The 25,762-nt window shown below is 54.4% G+C and overlaps 1 protein-coding gene across 3 annotated transcripts in view; it reads right to left on the bottom strand.

The window, feature by feature from the left end:
• Nucleotides 1–7,608: 7,608 nt before the first annotated feature.
• PMEPA1 (prostate transmembrane protein, androgen induced 1) overlaps nt 7,609–25,762 on the bottom strand; it is a 49,318-nt gene continuing 31,164 nt past the window's right edge. For all 3 annotated transcript variants that reach the window (XM_066387383.1, XM_066387384.1, XM_066387385.1), the window contains exons 2-4: nt 13,822–13,976; nt 9,061–9,114; nt 7,609–8,642 (exon numbers count right to left, since the gene is read on the bottom strand). In XM_066387383.1, coding sequence (XP_066243480.1) covers nt 8,094–8,642; nt 9,061–9,114; nt 13,822–13,976 — 758 coding nt within the window. In that variant the 3' untranslated portion in view covers nt 7,609–8,093. The remainder of the gene's footprint in view (nt 8,643–9,060; nt 9,115–13,821; nt 13,977–25,762) is intronic.

The raw sequence follows: 25,762 nt of genomic DNA, 5'->3' as shown, positions 1-25,762 counted from the left end.
GGGTCCTGGAATATGAAAAACAATCTTGAAATACAAAATTGGGGAATAGAAAAGTCTTGAAAGTTTCTACAAAGTTACAGTAACAAAGGCTGTGTAGAGCTGACATGAGGAGAGACACAGCTCAGTGACTTGGAATGGGGAATCCAGAAATAAACCCGTACCGTAGATTGATTTTTGATAAGACGCCAAGACGATTTAATAGGAGAAAGAAGAGTCTTTTTAATAAATGATGCAAGGAAAACTGGACATCCACATGCAATAGAAAGGGCCGGGACCCCTACCTTATGCCAAATACAAAAATTGACTCAAAATAGATTGAAGACCTATATAGAAGAGTTAAACCTATAAACCTCTTAGAGGAAACAGATGTAAATCTGCTTAACCTTGGATTTGCCTTGCTTTCTTAAATATTTATATAATACCAAAAAAAAAAAAAACAAAACAAAAAAAACCCACACAAAAACCCACAAACCAACCAACAAAAAAGCAAACAAATAAATAAATAAGCTGGGCTTAATGAAAATTAAAACCTTTTGTGCTTCCAAGGACACTATCAGGAAAGTGAAGAGACAGCACAGAGACTGGGAGGGTCATCTGCTAACTGTATCTCTAATAGGGATCTGGTATCCAGAATATGTAAATGTTACAACTCAACAATAAAAAGACAAATCACCCAAATAAAACATGGGCAAAGGGTTTGACTAGACATTTCCTCAATGAGGAGATGCAACATTCGATAAGCAGGAGAAAACTGGCACGCCACCATTTGTCATCAGGGAAATGCAGGTTGAAAACACAATGAGATACCACCTCGCATCCACTAGGATGGCCTTGATATTAATAGTAGTAATAATGTTTTTTTAGGCATGGGGGGGATAGTGAGATAGACTCCTACATGTTTCCCGACTGGGATCAACCTGGCAACCCCTGTCTTAGGCCAATGTTCGAGTACCGGGCTATTTTTAGTGCCTGAGGCTGAGGCACTCAGACCAACCAAACTAGCCTCAGTGCCCAGGGCCAGGCTTGAACCAATTGAGCCACTGGCTGTGAAAGGGGAAGAGAGAGAGAAGGGGGAGAGGGATGGGGAGAGGAGCTGATGGTCATTTGTCCTGTGTGCCCTGACCAGGAATTGAACCCAAGGACGTTCACACACCAGGCCAATGCTCTATGGACTGAGCCACCAGCCAGAGCCGATAGTAATAATGTTTAAAAAGGAAAATAGCAAATGTTGGTGAGGACGTGGGGAAACTGGCACCCTCGCACAATGCTGGTATAATGAAAATTGGTGCTGCTGATGAGGAAGACAGCCTGGCAGTTCCTCAGAAAGTTAAACATAAAATTACCCCATGACCCAGCCAGTTAGTTCCTCTTTGAGGTCTATATCCAAGTGACATGAGAACGTATGTCCATACCAGAATTTGAATATGAATATTCAGAGCAGTAGTGCTCACACTAGCCCAAATGTTCATCAGCTGGTGAATGGAGGCACAAACGTAATAACATATCCATCCAATGGGATGTTACTCAACCAAAAAGAATGTATTGATGCCTGCTACAACATGAATGAAGCTTGCGAGGCCTTATGCTAAGTCAAAGAAACCAGCCACATAATATAAGAGAAAGATCACATATTGTATGACTCTACTTATATGAAATGTTTAAAGTAGGTAAATCCACGGAAACGGAGAGTGGATTAGTGGTTGCTGGGCACTGGGGGACGGGAAATGAGCCGGTGACTGCGAATGAGAGTGATGTTTCACTGGGGATGATGTTTATGTTCTGGAATTAGGTAGAGGTGATGGTTGCACAGCTTTGCGCCCACACGAAAACCCACTGCATTGTACATTTAAAAAGGTGAATTTTATAGTCCATAAATTTTTTTATTTTTACTTTTTTTTTTCTTTTTTTCCTTTTCTGAAGTTGGAAACGGGGAGGCAGTCAGACAGACTCCCGCATGTGCCCGACAGGGATCCACCTGGCACGCCCACCAGGGGGCGATGCTCTGTCCATCTTGGGGCGTCGCTCTGCCACAATCAGAGCCATTCTAGCGCCTGAGGCAGAGGCCACAGAGCCTTCCTCAGCGCCCGGGCAAACTGCTCCAATGGAGCCTTAGCTGCGGGAGGAGAAGAGAGAGACAGAGAGGAAGGAGAGGGGGAGGGGTGGAGAAGCAGATGGGCGCCTCTCCTGTGTACCCTGACCGGGAATCGAACCTGGGACACCCACATGTCAGGCTGATGCTCTACCACTGAGCCAACCGGCCAGGGCCTATAGTCCATAAATGTTATCTCAACTTCTCAAAATGAAAACAGAGAGAGATACAGGGAACTTCTGATTTCAGTTCTGACATGCAGACAGCCTGGACTTCAACACTCTCATCCTTACAAGAAAGAACAGGTGAACAAACTAAAAATCAACAACTTTTCTTTACCCACCAGAGAACTGAGGCCCCAGGACAAAGCTCTGCCTTCGGGGCCATTGTGCAGGGCTGTGAGGGACTCAGCCTCCCCTCTAGGGCATCCCTTTGCTGGTCTGTGCAGGAGCCCTGCCAAGGCCCCTGGTGGCCTGTGTTCACGCAGGCTCCTGGTTCACCTTCTCCCCTCCTTTTCTTTCTCATCTCTCTAAACTCAAAAATCTAGCCTTCAATAAACCCCCCTCTTGCTTCTAACAGCTCACTCTTGCCCTCGTCGTATTGTGCTGAGGTCCCAGGTGAGTTCTTTGAGGTCTGGGGCTGGGTCTGATGCATGCTACCCCCAGTGGTCTCCTCAGCTCAGCAGCTAAACCAGCAGCCACCTTCTGTCAATAACTTAGCATCGTGCTGATAACCTCAGAGATACTCAGCAAATATCGGCTGCTCTGAGTTCAGTCATTATTCTGGATGGATATGGCTATACTGCTTGGGTTGTTCTCAAGGGCGGGGCATCTCCTTTTCATTAGAACCCAAGGTTCCCCTCTCTGGCTGGGCAAGGCTCTGCTCTGTCCCGACTACCTGATGGAGGTGGGCCTGCCTGTGTGCTCAGCCGAGAACCTGCAAACTGATCCAGAAGTTTCCAGGGGCAGCTGATGATATGAAAACCCTTTTTGGGAGCCTATTATTATTTTATATTAATAAAGGTGGTTAACATTTGTGCGGGCTGGGCACCCTTTCGAGGGCTTACAGGCATTATCTTATCAGACACCGGGTGCAACCAGCTCACAGGTCTCTCCATCAACCCGTTCTATAGATGAGGTGGCTGGGGGGTCAGGAAGGGAGTGACCTCAAGTAAGAAGCACCCGGCTCTGGAGCCACACTGGGGCACAGTGTGTGGTGCCTGCCCTGCTCTTCGCACTGGAGAGTTCAGCTCTTTAGGTTTCTCCCCAAGTCTTTGTAGTCGCTGAGGATTTTGTGCACCAGAGACAGAGAGCCGGTGATACAGATGTGTGCTGACTTCTGCCTCTATGCAGTGGGGGGAGGGTCATGAGCCCATGGTCCAAAGCTTAGGAAACCTTAGGACTGAGGCCAAACTGGTCATCCCCAAGGGTTACAGACTCTGTTTAAAAGATTAAAGACACTAGCCTGACCAGGCGGTGGCGCAGTTGGATAGAGCGTCAGACTGGGATGCGGAAGGACCCAGGTTCGAGACCCCGAGGTTGCCAGCGTGAGCGCGGGCTCATCTGGTTTGAGCAAAGCTCACCAGCTTGGACCCAAGGTCACTGGCTCAAGCAAGGGGTCACTCAGTCTGCTGAAGGCCCGCGGTCATGGCACATATGAGAAAGCAATCAATGAACAACTATGGTGTCGCAACGAAAAACTGATGATTGATGCTTCTCATCTCTCTCCATTCCTGTCTGTCTGTTCCTGTCTATCCCTCTATCTGACTCTCTCTCTGTCCCTATAAAAAAATTAAAAAAAAAAATAAAAGATTAAAGACATTAAAGAGAAATAAACCAGATTTTCTGTTGTAGTCACTGTGGGTGCCCCGCTCAGACCCCTTGGAGTCGCTTTCAGGGTTCTGTGATCCGTTTCTGTTCTGTCCTTCTCCCAACTTGCTGAACTGTCTCTGCTGGGAGACAGCCATACGCATCCCCTCAGACAGGGGCCCGCCCCCGAGTTTACTGCTGGAAGTGCTCTACCTCAGACAGTTCCTTCCTTGCAGACCTTTACCAGAGCTTTTGTCATGCTATGGTGATTAATGATTTTCCAAGTATGAGGAAAAGTAGGCAATGTTTTGGAAATTCTTTGAACTCAAATACTATCTCCCTTGTTAAAACCACCTGCCTGAACACGTGTTTGCACTGGGCTCCCTGCTCTAAAACAGAGGAGGAATTGGTCCAGGTCACACGGCCGTTCTGAGGGATCCTGGGGTGGAGCAGTGGGGTGCAGGGGAATGACCAAAAAATAAAAATAAATAAATAAATAAGGCAGCCTCATTCCAAAGAATTGTAAAATTTATTGTATAAGTATTGCAGCTTTTCAGAATGTCATCATTGCCACTAATGATTATTGATACACAACAAGCGATTTCATCAGGCCTGTGGATTGGCATCCAGACAGAGTTTTACGCAGCAGCGACGTGGGCCCTGCACTCAGCGTGCCACAGAGGTGACAGTTTAACAGAACTCGGTAAACAGGGCGGCAAAGGCGAGCGGCTCCAAAGCCGAGCGCACCGCGCGAAAGCGTGGCCACCGGCACGACCCCCGCGGAGTCAGGCAGGCAAACGAGAGCGCGGCGTCCTCAGCTCCACAGTCCAGCAGCATTGCAACATTTGAGGTGAGCATTCCGGAGGAAAAAAAACAAAAAACTTCTTTCCTTATCATCAGAATGTTCCATGGATCTGGAAGCTTTGTGTTGCATGGAGAGAAGGAAAGAGCTCTCTGAAACGCACACTTCAGAGCAGACAGACAAGGGCAGGGAACGGATTCAGGGCTCGCCCGCCCAACGCGCACTGGACAGGGAAGAGAAGTCATTTCAGCTCTTTGCACAAACACTGGGCTTTGGAGGAACACGGATGGGTCTTAGTGGACTTTGCCAAGTCCGTCTGTGTGAACTTGGGCTTTGCCGGGGCGGGGGCGGGGGTGGGGGTGGGGTGCGGGGGAGATGTGATGATTGACAAGCAGGAAAACAGTGAGCATTACAAAAAGCTGAGCTCCACCATCTTTTCTGAACCTAACCTGGTCCCCCTCCAACCAGCTACTTCTGAAGATTCCCCCCAACTCTCTACTATAAACAGGGGCTCTCCCGAGGGGTGCTCAAAGGCTTTACAAAGATAATGACACGACAGTCAACACCTAGAGGAAAGAGTGCACCATCCCTGCCCCAGTGAGAAACAGAGAACTCAGCCACGCGGTCATTTCCGGAAGCACACACCACTGGTTTTCTTGAAATGCGCTTGAGCTCTAACAAGTCGCTCCGCCATGTACTTCTGCAATTGTCACCTGCGGGGCCTGAAGCCCAGGGACACTGCATCATGGTGGCCTGAACTGCACGACTGGGGTGCGGTCAGAGGGGCGTGCTCTGCCCTCAAGCGGCTAAGGGCACTCACCCACTCGGGCTCCCTGCTAACCCTGCAAATAGAGCGGAAATGGACCACACCACCCAGCAACAAGGTTCAGAATTTAGCTCAAGGGGACCTCGGGGATGCTTCAGACTGGCTTTTGGCTGATGCTCCTCCCACGAATGAGGTCCACTTCCCGGTTTTTGACCCAGGTGGGCATTAAACACAGTATTTGACAAGGGAGGCTGGGGAAGGGGGCGGCTGGAGGCGAGGCCTGACCCCAAGGGAGGCACATCCAGGGGGGAGGGAGGGGGGACGGGACGGGAGAGGCGATGGGAATGTTTGAAAAGAAGCAGCAGCCCTTTGCTGACCAGGAGCGGGAAGGCCAGTCCCGGGTGAGCCAGGCACTGTCCAGGAATGCCTGGCCTGATGACAAGAGTCAAGTGCTTCCTCAGTAAGGCACTAGGGAGACGCTCCACAGAAAGATATGTTTTTAAAAATTGTTATCTATAAATGTGTCCCCGTACCTTTCAGGACAAACTACATTGATTTTTCTGCACGACCTTTACAAAAAGAGTCCTCTGTGAGGGAAGCAGGTTTCAGGCTGAAGACCGCACAGAGAGGCAGGTCCCACCGTGGAGGTGAGGACACTTTCTGCCAGGCCGGCCAGCAGACACTCACTCAGGAGACCTGTTCATCTGCAGGGCACGATGTTCTTAAAATGTGTATATAAATAGAGTTCAAATGGTCAGAACTTTCAAAACTGTTCTCAGGTTTTTGTTTTTCAAGTAATAAAAAAGTTGCTTAAAAACAAGTTATTGCCTCTTACACCTTTCTCTGAATGGTAGTCAGCTAGTTGGCCTTCTGCCCAAAATGAAGACACCTCCGTGGAGTGGGGGTGGGGCCTGCTCTTCCAGCTGCGGGGATGTGGGGGTCACCCACCCGAAGAGCTGCGGGGATGGGGGGGTCACCCACCCTGTGAATATTAACAAGTCATCACTGGGAGGAAGGACTTTTCCACTCCAGCCACTGTCCCTGGGAGATGCCAAGAGCCTCCCACCCCGCTCCCTGACCTTCATCTCTCCTTGCACACACCTGTGCCCACACCTGCTTCTCCACCTGCGTGCTGCCCACAAGGGGTCTCACCACACCCGAACCTGCTCAGTAAAATCCTGGTAAACAAGAGTTGTGTCCGAGCAAGACGCTTATGCAAACACATGAACAAACACATCGGGCATGACTGTGTCCCGCGGGGAGGGAAACGGGGGATGGAGAGGAGGTTGCGAGTTCTGCTTCTAAAACATCGAGCAGAGGTTTGCAGAGGGTCTGACTCGTTTCAGCCCTTCTGCGTGTCCCGAGGGGAACTTGGGTGTGTCACTTTTTTTTTTTTTTTTTTCAGCTCTGGTCTTCTGCTTTTGGGCCTGTTACGTGAGCATCTATACTGTAGAAAGAAGACAGGGATGAGGTCACGTTCCTAGTACCCGGGGGGGCCTTTCCTCTCTGCCAGTAAGCACTGCAGTGACCTTAGCTGGCAAATTCTGGAGACATCAACACGTTCTGCACAAACAAGCCGTCTACACCTCTCTGGCGCGTCACTGGCAAGACAGCGACAGGGGCATCCCAGCCCCTGTCCATGTGGACCTCCATGGTTAAAAATAAAGGAAAAACTTAAATTCCTTTAGTAACAGTTTATTTTCATTTGGGGGAAAGGCAAAGCCACCACCTGGAACTTGGTGCCTTTGAATAACTTGCTTATTTTTGTGCGATCCAAAGGCTGCTCTGACCCAGGGCGGGGAAAACGCCCCCCCCCTTCACGAGGGAATGTGTAACGAGGTAATAACCTACCCCTGGACGGAGCTTTCACTCGGCCCGTCCGGAAGCCTCTCTCCAAACTCCGTGCGGAGCCCACCCTCTGCCTGACGTCGGAGTTCGACATTTCTCCCTTAAAAGTCTCGACAGACGTGATAGAAGTTTCCATCAAACAAGCACTGACATATTTATATTAAAAAATAGTGCAAAAGCTCAACATTTATATAAATAACTCTAAACCCCTGCTTTGTAATTGTTTTCTTTACAAGGTAATACACACTTTCTGAGTTGGCACTCAAAAATGGCCATTTTCTTGTCTAGTTCAGAAAACAACTTTTTTTTTTTTTAATAGGACTCTTCTAATACAAAAATACTCCTGCCCTCGCACATACAGCTTCTCTTACTTTATATATATTTATATATAATATTGCAGATCTTTAAACAAAGGTTTTGTGCAAATATGTCTTTAAAGTTAAGTGAAATCATCATAAACAAACAAAAGAAAAGAAGCCTCACGCAGCTCAACTAGGAACAGAAAAGACTAGAGGGTAAAAATGTTTTTCTTTTGCCTTCAAGACACGGCTCAACAAAGAAACATGTGTTTTTGTTTTTGTTTTTTTTGCAAGCTTTCTTAGCTTGTGCATTCAGACCAGACAGAACATGTAAATATTTATACACAGAGAGGTGGGGAGGGGGTGGTGACGCGCAATGGTGTCCCCTGTCACCTCTCTCTTCTTAGAAGTGCGGACTGTTTCTCCTTGTAACCCACTGCTGCCCTGGCCCGGCCCGGCCCAGCCCGGCCCCTGGGGACCCCTAGAGAGGGTGTCCTTTCTGTTTATCCTTCTCTTGGCTCCAAGTGGCCATGCTCTCCAGGGGCGTGATGTGTGGGTGGTGGAGCCGGGTCCCCTCCAGCAAGGAGGGTGGCCCACTGCTCTGCTGATGCTGGAAGGTGGCGGACCCGGGGTAGTGCCCAATGACCTCACTGTAGGTGGGGGGTGGCCCCTCCATGCGCCCGCCGCCCCCGTAGCATGTGGCACTGATGCCCGAGTTACTGCTGGGGGGACAGGGGCCACCCAACATGGCACTGTCCATCAGGTCACTGTCGAAGATGGTTCTGTTCGGGGGCGCACGCACGGACTCGCGATTCAGCTCCAGCTGCTGCTCGGGGTCCCGCAGCTGCAGGGTGCAGGGGCCCTGGTAGGGCGGCGGCTCCTCCCCGTCCGACAGGGAGATGGTGGGCGGCAGGTCGATCTCGTGCTGCAGGTAGGGGTAGGTGGGCTGGAAGCGGTGTAAGCGGTCCCGCTGGGTGAAGGGGGGCACGGCCAGGCGGTCGGTGGGTCTCGGTGGGGCATAGACCTGTTGCTGGAGGGGGCAGAAGAAAGTGAGGGTCCCTAGAAGCAGGGCCCCAGGTAGGGAGGCTGCATGTGACTCTGGGGAAAGGGAGAGAGGACAGCAGGGTGGGCTGGAGCCCTGGGAAGCCCTGGCTGGGGACACCATCAGAGCTGACACAGGGGCAGCTTGTGGCCTGCCTGCCGCAGACAGTGCAGGCTGCTCCCTGGGGGCAGGGAGTGGATACTGTCCTGACCGGAGGGACTGCCGCCAAGCAAGGACGCTTCTTCAAAGAAGCAGAGCTGTGAGTCTTTGAGCAGACACACTGCTCCAGCCTGGCGTAGGCCACCCGCAGGGCTGGGCTGGGGGCCTTCGGGTACACTAAAGCAGCCTTGGGGGGCAGGTGTGAGGGGACTGGGGGAAGGGAGCAGGGAGGCAGTGCTGGGCTCACCTCTGGGATCCCACTGCCTGACACCGTGCTGTCTGAGGGCCAGAGGCATCCTTCCTGCATGGGGAGGAGAGAGACAGGTCAGCGGGACGGGTAGAGCGGAGGGAGCTGAGGGTCTACTCAGCTCTGACCCTGAGATCTTCCATTTGGAATGAGACTTGGCACAATCCACTTCTCTCCGTGCCCACCCACTCCCCTGCCTGGGGCTGGGGGGCCTCTCGGACAGGAGCACAGCGGCCTCATCAGGGATCTCTGGGCTCCCACTCTGTCCCAGAGAATGCATCTTCGCACTTTTCAAATTATACGGCCGACTCGTGGGGCCCTTCTCGGAACCTTCCCGCAGCTTCTTGTAGACCTTAGAGTGAATCCAAACCAACTCCTGAACCAGCTGCTTAGAAAACCTGGTCTGTCAAGCCCTCCTGGTCTTGACCCACCCCTCCCTTGCTGTGCCATGTTGGGCCAGTTACTTAATTCCATAACCTAAAGAGTGGAACATAGCAACCACTTGGGGTGCACACGGCTCCTGGTGAGCATATGAGAACGCTGGAAGGCTGGGTGCCATCACCACTACCCCAGCCGTGCAGACCGCTGTCTGGTGCATCGAAGACCCGAGGGGCCTTTGCACTGGCCACCCCACTGCAGGGTCAAGGCCTTGCTTTTTAATTCCAGTGTCCCCTGCAGACTTTGACACCATTATCCAGAGGGTCCTCACCCATTAAAAATCCTGTCATCTAATTATTTCCTTCACAAGACTCATCTTGTCTATGTGTTTATTTAGCTCTGGACTGTCTGGGTCTCCCTATTGTGAGCCCGGTTTATATAAGAGAGTTACTAAGCAGGGTGCCCCACCCAGGCGCTCCGCCACAAAAGGATTCAGTGAGTCAACAGACGTGGATGTGGCATCACTTCTGTGCCAGGCTCTCAGCCAGGTGCCGGGCATGTGGCTGCCACCCCATGAAGCTCATGCCCTCTGCCCTGGAGTTCTGGGTGGGGCCTGCAGCTCCCTCAGTGGGCAGCCAGGTTCTGGGTGGGGCCTGCAGCTCCCTCAGGGGGCAGCCAGGTTCTGGGTGGGGCCTGCAGCTCCCTCAGTGGGCAGCCAGGTTGCGTGGGCTCTGTGGTGGACAGCCCAGGGTGCGTTCCAACCACACCCCTGGCTCCCTCGCCCCTACTACCACCCGTGGGCAGCGTCTGCCCTGCTCAGGCCACTGACCTTGGCCTGGGTCACCAGATAGAGCAGAGGCCTCAGCTCTCACCAAGCTGGAAACCCTGCCTAAGGCTCCAGGTACTTCTCCCAGCTGATGAAAGAGCCCGTTCTCCCCTCTGAGATTCACAATCCACAGGGAGAGACCTGAGGGCCAGGGAGGTGGGACCCCACGCCAGAACCGGTTCTTCGGAGGGGCAAACCTGGACTCGGGGCCTGGAGGGAGGGATATCTTCTTTTAAAAATTAAAGTTACCGTGCCTGACCAGGCGGTGGCGCAGTGGATAGAGCGTCGGACCGGGATACAGGGGACCCAGGTTTGAAGCCCTGAGGTCGCCAGCTTGAGCGCTTGCTCATCTGGTTTGAGCCAGGCTCACCAGTTTGAACCCAAGGTTGCTGGCTTGAGCAAGAGGTCACTCGAAGGTCTGCTGTAGACCCCCAGGTCAAGGCACATATGAGAAAGCAATCAATGAGCAACTAAGGTGCCGCAACAAAGAATTGATGCTTCTCATCTCTGTCCCTCCTTGTCTGTCCGTCCCTGTCTGTCCCTCTCTCTGTCTCTTTCTGTCTCTGTCACAAAAACAAAAAAATAAAGTTACCTTTATTGAGATATACCTGACATATAATGATTGCACATATACAAAGTATACAACTTGTTAAGTTTGGGGGGCATATGTACATATCAGGAACTCAGCACCACCATCAAATTAACAAATATATCCATCATCCTGTTGATTTCCTTGGGGGCACGTTTTCTTGAGGGTTCCCAGTTGAGGATTTGCACCTGCAGTCCCGGGAGGACTTGCCCAGAGGGCTACAATTTCCTATATGGCCACTAGGGGGCCTTGTATCTCTCAAAACCATCCCATCAGAAATGCACTACCATGAAGACCCACTGGGGACTAGTATGTCCCAAGTGTGGGGATACAGAAAGCAGACATACCAATGACCATTTTGCTACTAATATTAATAATGACATATCAATTGCTGCCTTTGGTGTCAGGCACCATGATAGGCTCTTTTAAGCACCATTTCATTTCTCCCAATAAACCACCGACTCCCAAGTCGAGTCGGGAGCTCTGGGGAGGGGTACAAGCAGTCAATGTGGCTTGGATGAAATGTGACCCAGACAAGTCTCTGCCTAAAACCCTCCTATGAGGCTTTCCATCTGAGGTCCTGCATGACACGCCTGCCAACACCTCTACCCACCTGCCAAGCCCTAGCCCAAGGGTTCTCCACCTGGTTGCAAAGTAGCACGCTCCAGGGAGGTTAAGAATACACCAGTCAGTGCCTGGGGGTCCCACTGTAGGCGCCAGAACTACCCATCATCCTGGTCACTGACTACCTCCATCTCGTGCACCTGGAGATCACCTCCTCCTTCAGGAAGCCTTCCAGAAACTACCCACCAAGCCAGCCGCCCCTCCCGAGGCTCCCGCAGCATCTCAGCTGCCAAATCAGCCTGGCCTTGCTGTACAGAAACCCACCGTCCAGGTGGCCACACTGCACTCAATTAGGACCCTCGCCTGACCTGCGGTGGCGCAGTGGATAAAGCATCGACCTGGAAATGCTGAGGTCGCCGGTTCAAAACCCTGGGCTTGCCTGGTCAAGGCACATATGGGAGTTGATGCTTCCTGCTCCTCCCCCCTTCTCTCTCTCTGTCTCTCTCTCCTCTCCCTCTCTCTCTCCTTTCTAAAATGAATAAATTAAAAAAAAAAAAAATTAGGACCCTCCTGCCCAGAGGCCAGGTCTTACTCACTCAGTTTCCCAATTCAGTGAATGAATGGCCCCAGCATCCTTCCAGGCACAAACGCTGCACCCTAGGTTGCTCCTGACAGCGCCTGCCCGCTCCCTCCTCTCCCTGACACTCCAGGCTCCATCTGGTTCCTTTTCTTTCCAAACCCTTCCTTGGGGCAAGCTCATCCAGCCTGCCACGACTTCCCTGTCTAGACAGGGGTCCACAAACTGTTTCCTTAACGGGCCAGAGAGTAGAATATTTTCTGCTTTGTGGACTAACAACACCGCTGGGGAGCTAGTGCAGCCGCCACCGAAGGTTCCACAGACCTGGGCTTGGCTGTGTGTCCACAAGGAAACAAACTCCCAGGAAGTCACCCTGAGAAGGGGCCGGGGCAGGACAGCCAGGCCAGGCAGACAGCAGCTGAGTTTGGGTCTCTCCAGTTAGTAGATGAGCCCAGCCGGGTGGCGGGCAGCCCCCAGGGCAGCTGCCACACTGAAACCAGCCTAGCAAGGCTCCGTTTCCCCAGCCAGGCGCCCTGGGGCCTCTGCAGGTGGCTGGGCAGATGGGGGGCAGTGTGGCTTTCTTTCAGCCTCGGTTATCCTGGAACCAGGGCCCGGATCCTGACCTCTGTCTGAGCAGACTGTCCCCGCTCCGTGGAAGCAGGGATGCCTCCCACTGGAGCTTCTGCCTCCCCTTCATACTCTCACTAACTGTCCTCCCAGGGCCATACGATTGGCTGTACGGGGTGGTAGGAGACAAGCCAGCTCCACCCATTCTGTAGACGCTCACACTGAGGCTCAGAGAAGTGCTATAGGCTGGCATCTGCTCCTCTGTGCCAAGTATCCTTGCTTGCCCCAGCATCCTAGGGACAAAACGGGGGTCATGAATGCTTCAAAGTCCCACGTAAAAGCTGTGTGGCCTCAGGCTAGTGTTCCCACCTCTCTGAGCCTGTTTTTCCTTTGTAAAATGGGGTTCCCAGGCTCCTGCAAGTGGGGAAACTGGCGGGTACAGACAGGGCAGACCTGTGTGCATTGTAGCCGGCGGCGGCGGCACCGTCACTGGGGTAACAGCAGCAGCACCTGAGCCCGGGCCGGGGAAGCACAGATCCCCTCAGAGCAGCCATGCCCTCTGGGCACACGCTGGGTCTCGGGCTGGGGGACCCAGTATTCCCGCTGGAGACACCAGAGCAGCCGCTCCTTGCCCGGGCAACCTGGTGACATACCGAGGCCGCAGCCTGACGCAAGCAAGACGCCCGACCTGCCGTGACAGGCCCGCTGGCTGTCTGGCTCAGCACCAGAGACTGAACACCGCTGCCAAGCCCGCACGTCCCCGGAAATCGGGGGCTCCACCCAGCACGGCCCCCTTGTCCTGGCACTGTCTTCCCAGCACCCAGCAAACACAGGTTCAAAGACGTGTGCCCACCCACAGTCCCGGGGCCGCCCATATGCCACCATCTCCTTCACTCCCAGCCTACCTCTACCTGTCAGACCGTAGCTTCTGGCCCAGGCTTCTACCCAATGAATGGGGATTGAAGCCCCACCCATGGATCAGGGCTGGTCCGAGGGCCCACAGCCAGGACGGTGGGGGGATGACACTTGGCCCCAGGAAGGGCCTTTCTCCAGAGGACCTGCTGCCTCCAAGGTACTGAATCTCCCCCGGCCCAGACGTGTGCAGGGCATTGGCTTGAGGGGAAGGGTCTTCCCGGTGTCTGGGTCACTGCTGCAGGGCGAGGCACCTCTCCCACCACCCCGCCCCATCGAGCCTCTGTCTGGACCCAGAGCTGTCTCCCACCCAGTTCCTGGGAGCGGGCTGCGGGGTGGGGCCCTTACCGAGGACAGGGCATCTTCTCTCCTCCGGCCCTGGCTGTGCCGGCCAATGAAGGAGCGTGCGGACAGCTTGTAGTGGCTCAGCAGGCACGTGATCACCACCACCATCACCATCACCACCACCACGATGATGGTGATCTCAACGAACTCCAGCTCCGCTGCAAGACCAAGGGGACACGTGAGACGTGGAGCCACCCCCCCACACGCCCCAACACACGCACAGATAGCACAGGTATATCCACACCACACACACACACACACACGCCCCCGCAGGACACACTCTGGTGAGGAGGCTCAGAAAAATCCATCCCGGCCGCTGTCGCTACTGCAGTTCTCATCTCCCGTGTCTGGTTTGGTTGTTTTTCCTCTCAAAGGCGGAAAAACCCTCAAGTGCTGGAAAAAGGAGGTTATTTTGATCCCGCTGGAGCCGGGGAGGTTTCTGCTGATTCAGACGGGTCCTTGTAGAGGGTTCGGCAGCTGGCCGTGGTTGGTGCCATGGAGCCCCCACCCCACCCCTGCAGCGGGTGACGTTGATGCTGGCCCTGCTGGGGACCCTGGTGGTGACATGGCAACAGAGGCCACCAGCCAGCAGGTGCCAGCCTTCCCCAGCCCAACAAGCAGCTAGCTGCTACTAGCTGAGGAGCCCCAGGGCACAGGTTCAAGCTCAGAGTCACTTCCAAAGCAGGACAGGCTGCGGGTAAGGTGTGACATTTGGGGCTTTGTCCCCCATGCAGGGCTCACCCAAACTCCAAACACTGTAGGGCCAGCCCCTCCTACATCCCCCCCGCCCTTTCCCTGAGGCTTCCTGGGAGACAGCCATGCATCAGGTGAAGGGGACAGTCAGGGAAGCTTCTCCATACAGAATCCACCTCCTCTCCGAGGTCGAGGCCCCGGCCCCTCTGTCCGGCCAAGGCTCTCCAGGACACCTACCTTCTCATTATGTGTTGGCCCAACTGCGCCAAGTTTACTTGGCACCACTAGTAAGCTGGGCAAGTCTGGCCCCCACGGGACATGTGGTGGTATCTGGGGACATGGGTGGCTGTCACAACAGGAGTTGCTCCTGACAGCTTATGGGCAGGGGTCAGTGGTGCTGTTCAGCCTTCTATGTGCAGGGAATGCCCCACAACAAAGAAGGATCTGTTAGCAGTGACACAGTTGAGCGCCCTGTGCAGGGCTGAGCATATGTCCGGGGTTCTTTATCGTCCCATCTCTGAGGTGAAGTGACAGATTCATGTAACCCAAAGGCCCGAAGCTGGTGGCTCCTCCCACCCTGACCATGCATTGTCCCCAGGAATTCAGTCTGGAGCCTGGACCTTGGCTGTGGCCCATGGGTGGGACTGTGTCCCCACTCCGCTCTGGAGGCCAGGAGGGCAGAGGAACTGGCCGGGGACTGTGGTGAGACACTGAGCCCTGAGACAGCTGGGGCCCGGCCTGGCAGGAACCTGGGCAAACCTCCACCACCCTCAGGACACCCTAACTTTCCCGCCAGGAGGGCGGGTCTGGGTTGGGCAAAGGCCAGGCCTCAATCCAGTAACTGCAGCCACACCTTCTGCCTCCCCAGACAGGCTGGTCCAGGCCCTGGACAGCCTGGCTCGATTCCACAGGAGACCCGGGATAAAGCCACCCATTCAGGGGACACACAGGCCTGCTTTGTGCAACACCCACGGCCTCCCTCCTCAGAAGGGACTGCAGTTTCCCTCCCCTAACATGGTGTCCTCTTCACCCCAGCATCACGGTGGTGGGCGCCCTCCGCCCCCTCCTCCGCTGTCTCCGGGGACCCTGCCTAGGCTGTGTGTGGGGCTGCCTTTGTCCCTGTCCCAGGCGGGTTGCAGGGCCCAGACGGCGGCAGTGGCTGAAGCTGTGGGGCTGCTGGAGCCATGGATGAGGCCCCAGCGGACGGCGTGGGTGTGCAGAAGCCCCGCCACAGCTCCACGGACCAGCCAGGAGGGGCCCAGAAGGCAGGAGGATGCAGTTTCTGGGGTCGGATGTCCAGAGTGAGAGGTCACCTCCAGCCGTGAGCACAGGGCCCCGCCTGTACTGCCGTATCCACCCAGGTGCCCGGCCACAGCCCCATGAAAACAGGGACCAGAAAACCCACGTGGTGGGGAGAGGGGGAAACTCAGAAAAAGAGAAAGTACAACTGAATTCTGGGGTATAGTCTGGAAGCCGAAGACCTGGGGTCTGGGTCCAGAAGGGAGACTGGCGAGGGTCCCTGAGCCTCCGCTGAGGTCCAGCCCAGCCACTGGGTGACCCTGGACTTCACCCGAATCCACCCAGCTGCCCCAAGGAAAGGGGAAGATGAATGGTACCTGCTGGGGAGACCTGTGTGGTGGTGTGCTCAGCACCCAGGGGCATAATTAACGGGGGGCTCACTAGCACCCAGCTATAGCAAAACATGGGCAGTCCAAATCCATCAGCCTGAAGGGTATACTGGGCACTCCAGGCCACACCCGGGCACAAGGGCGGGGCACTGAGTGGTGCTGAGAGGCCCCTGCCGGCAGCAGCTGACCTGCCCCAACCGGCGTGGCAGAGAACGCCCTGGGCTGGGTGTTTTGGCTTTGGCCGTGGGATGAGGGGGCTCTGGTCCTGCCGGCAGCACCTCCACGCACTTTCGCAGTTAGGGTGCTCCTTCCAGTAGACACGACCTTCGGGGCCCATGAACCCATGTCTCTGGGAAGGGTACGCTGAAAGCATTTGCTGAGAAAGGCTGCAACCTGGAGGCCTGAGGACATCTGCACCCACGGTCCCCTAGACGGGGCTGCACGCCGCCACCCTCTTCACACAGCTGTGTGCCACCCACTCGGCCGCAGCCCCGCTTGGGTCTGCCATCTACCTGGGCCCTGTGGGTCACTCGGGCCTCACCTGGGTGCTGACCCCTCACTCGGGCTCCCACGGTCCCCTAGACGGGGCTGCACGCTGCCACCCTCTTCACACAGCTGTGTGCCATCCACTCGGCCGCAGCCCCGCCGGGGTCTGCCATCCACCTGGGCCCTGTGGGTCACTCGGGCCTCACTCGGGCGCTGACCCCTCACTCGGGCTCCCACGGTCCCCTAGACGGGGCTGCACGCCGCCACCCTCTTCACACAGCTGTGTGCCATCCACTCGGCCGCAGCCCTGCCTGGGTCTGCCATCTACCTGGGCCTTGTGGGTCACTCGGGCCTCACCTGGGCGCTGACCCCTCACTCGGGCTCCCACGGTCCCCTAGACGGGGCTGCACGCCGCCACCCTCTTCACACAGGTGTGTGCCATCCACTCGGCCACAGCCCCGCTTGGGTCTGCCATCTACTTGGGCCCTGTGGGTCACTCGGGCCTCACATGGGCGCTGACCCCTCACTCGGGCTCCCACGGCAGGCATCACTAACTGGGCATGACTGTGCCTTCCCCCCACCCCCATTCTACACACCACACTGCTCTAGAGAGGTGTCCGAAAGCACGGTGTCCCTGGCAGGCGGCCCCAGAGGTCACACCTCCCCACCACTTCTGAACCTAGAAACCATCTGTGGGACTGCCTGACCTCTAACGCCAGCAACACATTTTGAAAAGCATAGGGAAGGTCAAAGCACAGGGCAGGAGGCTTTGGGACTTCTGGCTCAGAGAGGAGTCCCAGGTCACTCAGTTGCTAATGGTAAATGTGGATGGAGCCCTGCCTCAGTTTCCCCAATCTGACAGACCCCTTTACCTGCACATGAGGCCAAGTGTTCTGCATGTTACCTGCAGAAGTGGGTTCTACCACTGCCCCCCCCAACCCTGGTCCCCAAATTGCCTATGACCACAGGACTCACAGCCAAATCCTGGTCATAGACCAAGGGGACAGAGCAAGAGGGGGTGGGCGGGCTGGTCCACAGCCCAAACTCGCTGTACTCATGGTAACCACTTGCGGTAGCTATGGTGATGGTTCTAACAGCTGCAGCATCCGCATCCGCCCAGCTTTGAGCTCTCCTCCCCTGAGTTGCGAGGTGGGTGCCATCACCATTCCCATTTTGCAGACCAGCACACTGAGGCTCTAGAGCAGTTGCCTTAGGCCATGCTTAGAAAAAACAGGGCTGGATCCTAAACTCAGAGCTTCCCTGAGAGAGCTGAGGTCAGGGAAGGGCCTTCTTCTGCTAAATTCTCTTGGTTTTCCCAAAGTATTTGTTAGTTTCTCCTCTGCACACCCTGAGTGCCTCTGAGGACGTCTGGTCGGTCCTGCCTTCCTGTATCTGCCAGCCACGAGGTGGGTGACTCTGGACACATGCACCTTGTGAGCCCCAGGGACACCTGGAAGAGCTCAGAACAGGACAGGAGACAGCAGGGGCCCCACCCTACCTGTTGTCACAATTCCCGACCTCCCCGTGCAGACTGATGGCACCCCTCATCCAGGCTGACGCCCTGGAAATGCTGGGCATGACCTGCTGTCCCAGGGTGGGGGGATTGGGTCAAGGTCATCCAAACAGGTCAGGCAGGGTGGCAGTTGGATCCAAGGCTACCAGGGACTTATGGGCACTGGTCCCCACTCCAAGGACCTGGCTGTGAGAATGGAGCCTTTGGGACAGAAACGTCACTATTCCCTCGCTGTGGGGAGGGTAACTGTCATTATTCTCTGTAATTTCCCGTGTGGGATGGGTGATGAATGTGTCAGGCTCTCGGGGGTGGCCAAGCCCGTCTTCCACATGCACAGTAAGGTCACAATAATTTAATTTAGCATCCTCTTTCCTCGTGAATAATTTCAAATTAACATGTTCCTCTCTGCTTCATTGGAGTGGCCTGACCCTCCCTGCTCCCGCCTTCCCTGCCAGAGACGGACGTAGTCATTTTGAGCCGAGTGCATACGCATCTCTGATCCCCGACATGCTAGGCACAGCCTGAACCCTACGGATGTTGTCTTGTTGAATCTTGTCATTTTGGGTCATGGATACTAACATGACCTCCTTTCCCCTTTACAGATGAGGAAACTGAGGCCAAGAGAGGTGAGGTGACTGGCTAAAGACCATACAGCCCAACGGCGCAGAACCCCACGCCCACGTCATCAGGGCCAGGTTAGACCGACTGTCCCACACCCAACGGTCCTGTGCGCCACGGCTGCAGAGTGTCAGAAACACCAAGGGTTCAAGCCAAGGGCTTGTGTGAATGGGGGCTGGTCACCAGGTAGGAGCATCACCCACTACGTGGTCCACGGAGCCAGGATCTGTGGCCAGCGGTGCTGTCGCTCGCCGCTGACACAAGGACACTCACAGGACAGTTAGGAAGGAACCTCTTGCCAGGCGCTCAGGGGAGCTGTGAGCACCGCCCACAGCATTGCATAAAAAGATACTAACAGCTGCCCTCTCCTTTGCCACAACCTGTGTGCCAAACACCTTGCCAGGCCAGGACTTCCCTCTCTTCATTCCCACGATCAACCGTGGGGGCGGCAGGGCTCCCATCACAGGCCAGGAGCCAAGTCAGGGAGCGGTCCCGAACCCCCGGCTTCTAGGCTCAGGGTCCCCGCTTCTTCCTCGCCGTGGAGCCGGGGCAGCTGGGGTAGCCAGGACGCTCGCTCAGAATATGGTTTTAAAAACGAAATTAAAATCGCGGCTTACAAAGGAACCAATTCTTTCAAAAAAAAACACAAAAAAAACAGTTACGAAACGCCCGACCAGATTTGTGATGCAGAGAGAATACACACACAGGATTACCCTTGTGACCCAGGGATCCGATCACGTTAAATAAATACGACCTGGCGGGTTTCCATGGGACACAAGACCTGTGGTTTCCAGTGACGACCACAGAGCAGGTGCTGTCGATGCCGCCATGGTCTGGAGCCTGTGTTCTGGATCAGGTGAACGAAGGAAAAGATGTGATTCTTTGGAGTCCCAAGTTTATGGCCCCCTGTTCCTGGTGACAGAGCTGCCACATGAATAAATGCAGGAGCCTTGGGCCACTTGCCTGCTGAGAATGGGGAGGGGGCCGGTGTAGCGTTTGCTAACATGTGCACAGAACAGCCCCGGCTGGCCGTACAGGTAGGACATAGAAGAGGGGAAGAGGGTGCAATGGCCGCTGAGGTTTTGGTGAATAACTCAAGTGGCAGTGGCGTGCTGGGGCTCATTTCTCTTTCCTCGGCTGGGGAGCTGGGCCAGAGTTCACCTGGCTCCCGCCAGCCCCCAGGAGGTTTCCAGACCAGACGACCTCCCTGGGGTTCCCCCCTCGTGTCTGCTCGCGGCGGAGGGGCAGCCGGCTTGCTTCCTGGTTAACAAGCAGCCGTGCAAGGCTGCCCTGTCTGGCCTCCCGGCTGCACACCAAGGAATTAGGAATTGGCACTGTCTGAAATTTATGAAAATCTAATCTTGTTATCCTGCCTGGATGAGACCCACCGGGGCGAGCCTCATTGTCATTCCACGGAGCCCCCGCCCGCCCGGGGTTCCAGCCACTTCACTGGCTGCCCCTACTCCCTCACCCACCCCCACTGCCTCTGAATGAGAACCCAGCTCCTCCCCCAGCCCAGATTTTCAAATAAAATTGAACTAGACGTCAAAGGAATCGTTCTGATCGCTCCTGGTGCCATTTCAAACAACCCCAATGGCACATTAATTTCTTTGGGTAAGATCATTTATAGGTTTAAAAAAAAAAAATGGAGCTTGACCTGTGGTGGCGCAGTGGATAAAGCATCGACCTGGAAATGCTGAGGTCGCCGGTTCGAAACCCTGGGCTTGTCTGGTCAAAGCACATATGGGAGTTGATGCTTCCTGCTCCTCCCCCCTTCTCTCTCTCTCTCTCTCTCTCTCTCTCTCCCCCCTCTCTCTAAAAATGAATAAAACTATTTTAAAAACCTAAAAAAAAAATAGAAAGGATGCCTTTCTCTTGAGGTTTAGTAGGTGGTCAGCAACATGGGCCAGCCAGTTTTCTGTTTTACAATCAGACCGTACCACTTATCAAGGGCCTACTCTGTCCCTAGCACACAGCTGAGTGTCTGGCCTCCACTACCCGGACACATCACCCTGAGGCACTGTCCAGTGTCCAGGAGGGAACAAGTCACATGCTGGCCGGACGTGCCTGGCACCAGGGTTCGAGGCTTCCTGCAAAACTGCTCATGGCAGAATGTAGAGTACAGGTTAAGAACATGGGGTTTGCCTCCAATGCTCCTGAGTTCGAATCCCAGCTTTGCCACATCCTGTGACCACAGGCAAACTATCGCTGTCTGGGGTAAAAAAATATGGGAGGGCTGACCCAGTCCCCAATTCACACCACAGGGGAGAGAAATACACGAGTCTATTTGGCGCCATCTTGACGTCGTAGTCTGCAGCAGCTGGAGAAGGCCCTCGGGAGGGGGTGCCCTCTGCCAGGGCTGGAGCTAAAGGACACCATTAACTGGCTGTTCATACCTCTGTTGAGTGAAGTAACCCCTTGAACCTTTCCAGTGTGAACCTCTGATCAACTGAATCAACTTCTGGCGACTTATCTCTGATGTATTTCTCCTGGAATCCTTTCTTTCTTTGCCCCCACGCCTTCCGTGAACGGACCAAGCACAGCTGACCTTGGGGCCTTTGCACACAGCCTTCCTTCTCCCCGCAACAACCTTTCCCTATATCCAAGTGCTTGCTGCCCCCTTGCCTTCTGGTCTCCGCTCCCGTCACTTCCCCAGGACAAGGCCCTCGGCACCCTGACTGACACAGTGCTCTGTCCTCACCACCGGGACCCGTGTCCCGTGCCTGCTTCATGTTTCTCTGCGGTACTAATTTGGAATGCCACCTGTGACCCATCCAACTCTTCATTTCCTGCCTCTCCCTCCTAGAACATCAGTGTCACCTGAAGTGACTCTTTGCTTAGGCTCTGTGTCCCCAGCACCTAGGACAGTGCCTTCCCCAGAACAAGTGCACAGTATGTTGAATAAAGGATCACATTTGTTCTCGTGAGCACACCTGAGTGTCAAGAAGGCCCACGCAGCTCTGCACGAAAAACAAAGAGCACTGGGAACCACTTCAACGTCTCTCCCAGAGGGGTCGGCACGACATTCAGAGTAAGAGAGAAAAGAAGACGTAAGCAGCATCTGTCGGTATCCAACACAGACAGTGGCTTCCCACAGCGACGCTTCCCAGGGGCTCTGCCTGTGGTGCCGTGTCCGGCAGCACTTCTAGGGTGAGGGGCAAGGCCCTCATCCTGGAATTAAGGGCGGCAAAGCCCAGACTGATCAGCTGGCCCTGGGAAAGCCCTTGTGGGGCTAGGAAGGGTACCTGACCACCACCCTATCAGGTGTCCCTGGCTGGGGAGCCCATTGTATCCAGGTGCCAGAAGGCCTGCCCACCCTCACATGGAGAGGGGGAGGCGCCTGAGGCCAGTCATGCAGCTGCCCCGTGAGAGAGCGACGTGCTGTTTCCGCAACACTGGACTGGACTGACCACCTTTCCAGGGAGGCAGGCGTCCTCTGGGCCTGCGTGCTGCTGCAGATCAAACGTGACAACAGAAGGTGGTCTAAGCTCACACCATCCTTCTGCCTGAAGGCCACTTCCAGCCTTGCCTCACCTGGCTAGCTGTCTCTCCCTCCTTCCCCGGTCAAACACACACATGCATACACATGTGTGCACGCAACGTGCTTCCCTGCTGGGCTTGGCCTGCCCCCTCGGGGCTCCCGAGCACGTGGGCACCACACACTGAATTCCAACTCGTCTCCCCACCTTCGGGCGTGAGCGCCTCAGCACGGGATCTAGGACTCTGCTCTGTACTCCGCCAACCACAGCCACACTAGGCTGACCCAGCGCTGGTGGCAGCGTCTGGGAGCCCAAGGAGCCCAGACACAGTCAAGACAACAAACTCGGGGCCAGGTCTAATGGATTTTGAATATAAATCATTAACTCCACATATCCTGCCGTCTGGGCATCTCCCTCCAGCTGGTAAGACACTGGTCTTGGTTTGTGAAGGACCACCCAGAACGGACTTCTTATGTCCAAGTCGCAGAATGTGCAGTCCTCCTCGGGTCTGGGGCTTCAGCCTCCACGTCCCGAGGTCATCTTTTCGGAGGTGGCCTCGGAGGGGGCTGTGGTTTCAGCCGTGGGTCTGAAAGTGCGTGCGGGAACCGGACGGCGGGATAAGAACTCGAAGGGCAGCAAAGGGCCCGTGGAATCATTTTAGAATCTCATGATTAAATGCTCCTTCAATAGGGAAAGACAAAGCAGTGGCTTTTATCTTCCTTGCTATTATCCAAATGGAAAGAGCTAATGGGATGTTTTTTTTCTATTGTCACCGACATCGAAAATCTTTAAACACCCACTGTCAGCACAATATCAATCACTGTTCGAGAGTTATTGGCAGAGTGGAGTGAACTCGTGGAAAGAGACCCGGTGCCATCAATGGACTTGTGGGAGGTGCAATGGGAAGTTATTTAAAATACATTGAATGCATTTTGTTAATTTTGGAGAGTAGGGGGCCTTGGCTGGTTGGCTCAGTGGTAGAGCATTGGCCTGGCGTGCAGGAGTCCCAGGTTCGATTCCTGGCCAGGGCACACAGGAGAAGCACCCATCTGCTTCTCCACCCCTCTCCTTCCTCTCTGTCTCTCTCTTCCCCTCCCGCAGCCAAGGCTCCACTGGAGCAAAGTTGGCCCGGGCGCTGAGGATGGCTCTATGGCCTCTGCCTCAGGCACTAGAATGGCTCTGGTTGCAACAGAGCAACGCCCCAGATGGGCAGAGCATCACCCCCTGGTGGGCATACCGGGTGGATCCCAGTCGGGCGCATGCGGGAGTCTGTCTGACTACCTCCCTGTTTCCAACTTCAGAAAAATACAAAAAAAAATCCATGCTACCTTTCAACCAGCAATTTTAACTTCCACCATTGTATCTAACAAACAACTCACAGGTCTGGAAAGCATGAATGCATAAGAATACCACTGCAAGGTTGTTGTTTTTTTTAAGTGAGCAACCAGAGACCATCTAAATCCCATTGAACCAACTCTCAAAATGTCAGTAGAGCCCAAGCTTAGAAGCCCTGCTGTAGACTTCTGAATATTTTTAGTGGCCCCATTATATCCCATACTGTGACACACTAGGGTTTGCTTGTTCCCTGTGGGGAGTTGTCCTGGACATCAAAGGGTGTTGGGCAGCATCCCTGTTCTCTACCCACCAAATGCTGGTGGCACCATCACTCCCAAGTTGTGACAACCAAAAATGTCTCCAGATGTTGCCCAGTGTCCCCTGTGGGTCAGAATCACCGTGGTCGAAAACCACTGGTCAATAGGTCTGATGATGGAAGAGCGTTAGCAGTTATTGTTGCACAGAAATAACGAGACTAGAACAGTCTATATAACATGGACCCATTTTTCTAGCACACAGGAAGATAAATATCAAATTGTTACTGATGGTTACTTCTAGAAGAGGGTGGCTCCTTACTTTCTGTATTTCTATACTGTTTGCATTTCTTAGGTCACTTTGTTTTATTATTTTTTTAAGTCTTCATTAGCATACTAAAAAGACTTCATCCAGCCTGTGTGGTGTGTGTGTGTGTGTGTGTGTGTGTGTGTGTGTGTGTGTGAGTTTCCGAGTGCGGCTGACAATAGGAGGCACGCTTCCCCCCACCACTTGGGAGGCACCGTGTGTGCTCCTTGAAAACCAGCAGACATTTCTCTCAATGACCAATTTTCAAGAGCCTGGTGTTTCCCAACATGAGCCGGGAGGGCAGCGCCAGGAGGGGAGGTGAACCACACTCCGCTTCCAAGCCTCTGAGACACAAAGCACCGCTCTGAATCGGGAGGCACAATGCTGTCGCTATTTAGCCACTTCTCAATAGCTCCTCAATCAAGTGGCCGCGTGCGGGGGCGCCTCTGAGGTTGGCCAGGCGGCCACCGTCTGGAGGGGTCTCCCCACTGACCCAGGGGTGCACTTCCCTTTCCAGACCGAGAGAGAAGCCAGGTATTTGGGTCTGAGCCAGGGCAGGAGCCAGGGGGTAGACTGATGGCCAAGGTCAGACGTCAGGAGAGGTGAGGAGGGGTGGATAGGCTCCCCGGGCCCCAAGAACTGAATTCAGTTCTGTAAACTCAGGGCTAGGTAGTCAATGACTAGCACGGCCCTGGGGCTGGCCTGCTGGAATCCAATTCCAGCTCTGCCAGTAGCCAAACCTGCGACAGGAGGACGTTATGTCATTCTCTGTGCCTCAGTTTCCTCACCTGGAGAGGCAGGCACCACCAGCGTCCACCTCACGTTGTGATGATGAACTGGATGGGGCACACGCCTGTCTGGCTCAACCTCCCACCTTCAGATCCTACCTCTCATGGGTGTGATGTGAGAATCGAGGAGAAACGGATCTCAGTGCCAAGTTCACAATAAGCCCTACAAGTGATAGCTACTCGGGGGTCGCTGCTAACAGAACAACCTGCAGAGCTAACAGTTCTCACCTGCCTTCCCAAATTTCCCACCTGGATCAGAAGGGGGCCTGTGTTATAGGCTGAATGTCTTTATCTCCCCAAATTCATTTGTTAAAAGCCCTCACCCCCAGTGTGGCTGCATTTGGAGATGGGGCCCCTAGGAAATAATTAGGTTAAATGAGGCCATAAGGGAGAGGCCCTGATCTGGACCTACAGGATGCGAGTCCTTAGAAGAGATACAAACCGAGGAAAAGCCATGTGACTGTCTACAAGCCAGGAAGAGAGGTCTCGCCAGAAACTCAACGTGCCAGGACCTTGAACTGGGACTTCCAGCCTCCAGAACAGTGGGAAGATAAATGACCGATGTGTACCCCTGGAGTCTGCGTTTTGTTGGAAGACGCACACACCTTGAGTAGATGAAGGAGCTACACATGGGGAAACAGGGAAACTGGCTCCTTGTCCCGGAGGCGGGATCCTTGCCCTGGTAGAAAGACCTATGGAAACACAAATGTACCCAGTGGGGACAGAAGGACAGGCAGTCTGTTATCGACATCTCTCCTGGGGACCCTGCAGTTCCACCATCATTCAAGCAGCAAAGACTGGCTGTGCACCGACTACGACGTGCCAGGCACCGGGGTCCACAGC

Source organism: Saccopteryx leptura, chromosome 5, assembly GCF_036850995.1.
Source record: "Saccopteryx leptura isolate mSacLep1 chromosome 5, mSacLep1_pri_phased_curated, whole genome shotgun sequence".
In the NCBI taxonomy this organism is placed as follows: Eukaryota; Metazoa; Chordata; class Mammalia; order Chiroptera; family Emballonuridae; genus Saccopteryx; species Saccopteryx leptura.
The sequence above is the reverse complement of the archived record's forward strand: the minus strand, read 5'-3'. Positions and strand labels throughout refer to the sequence as shown.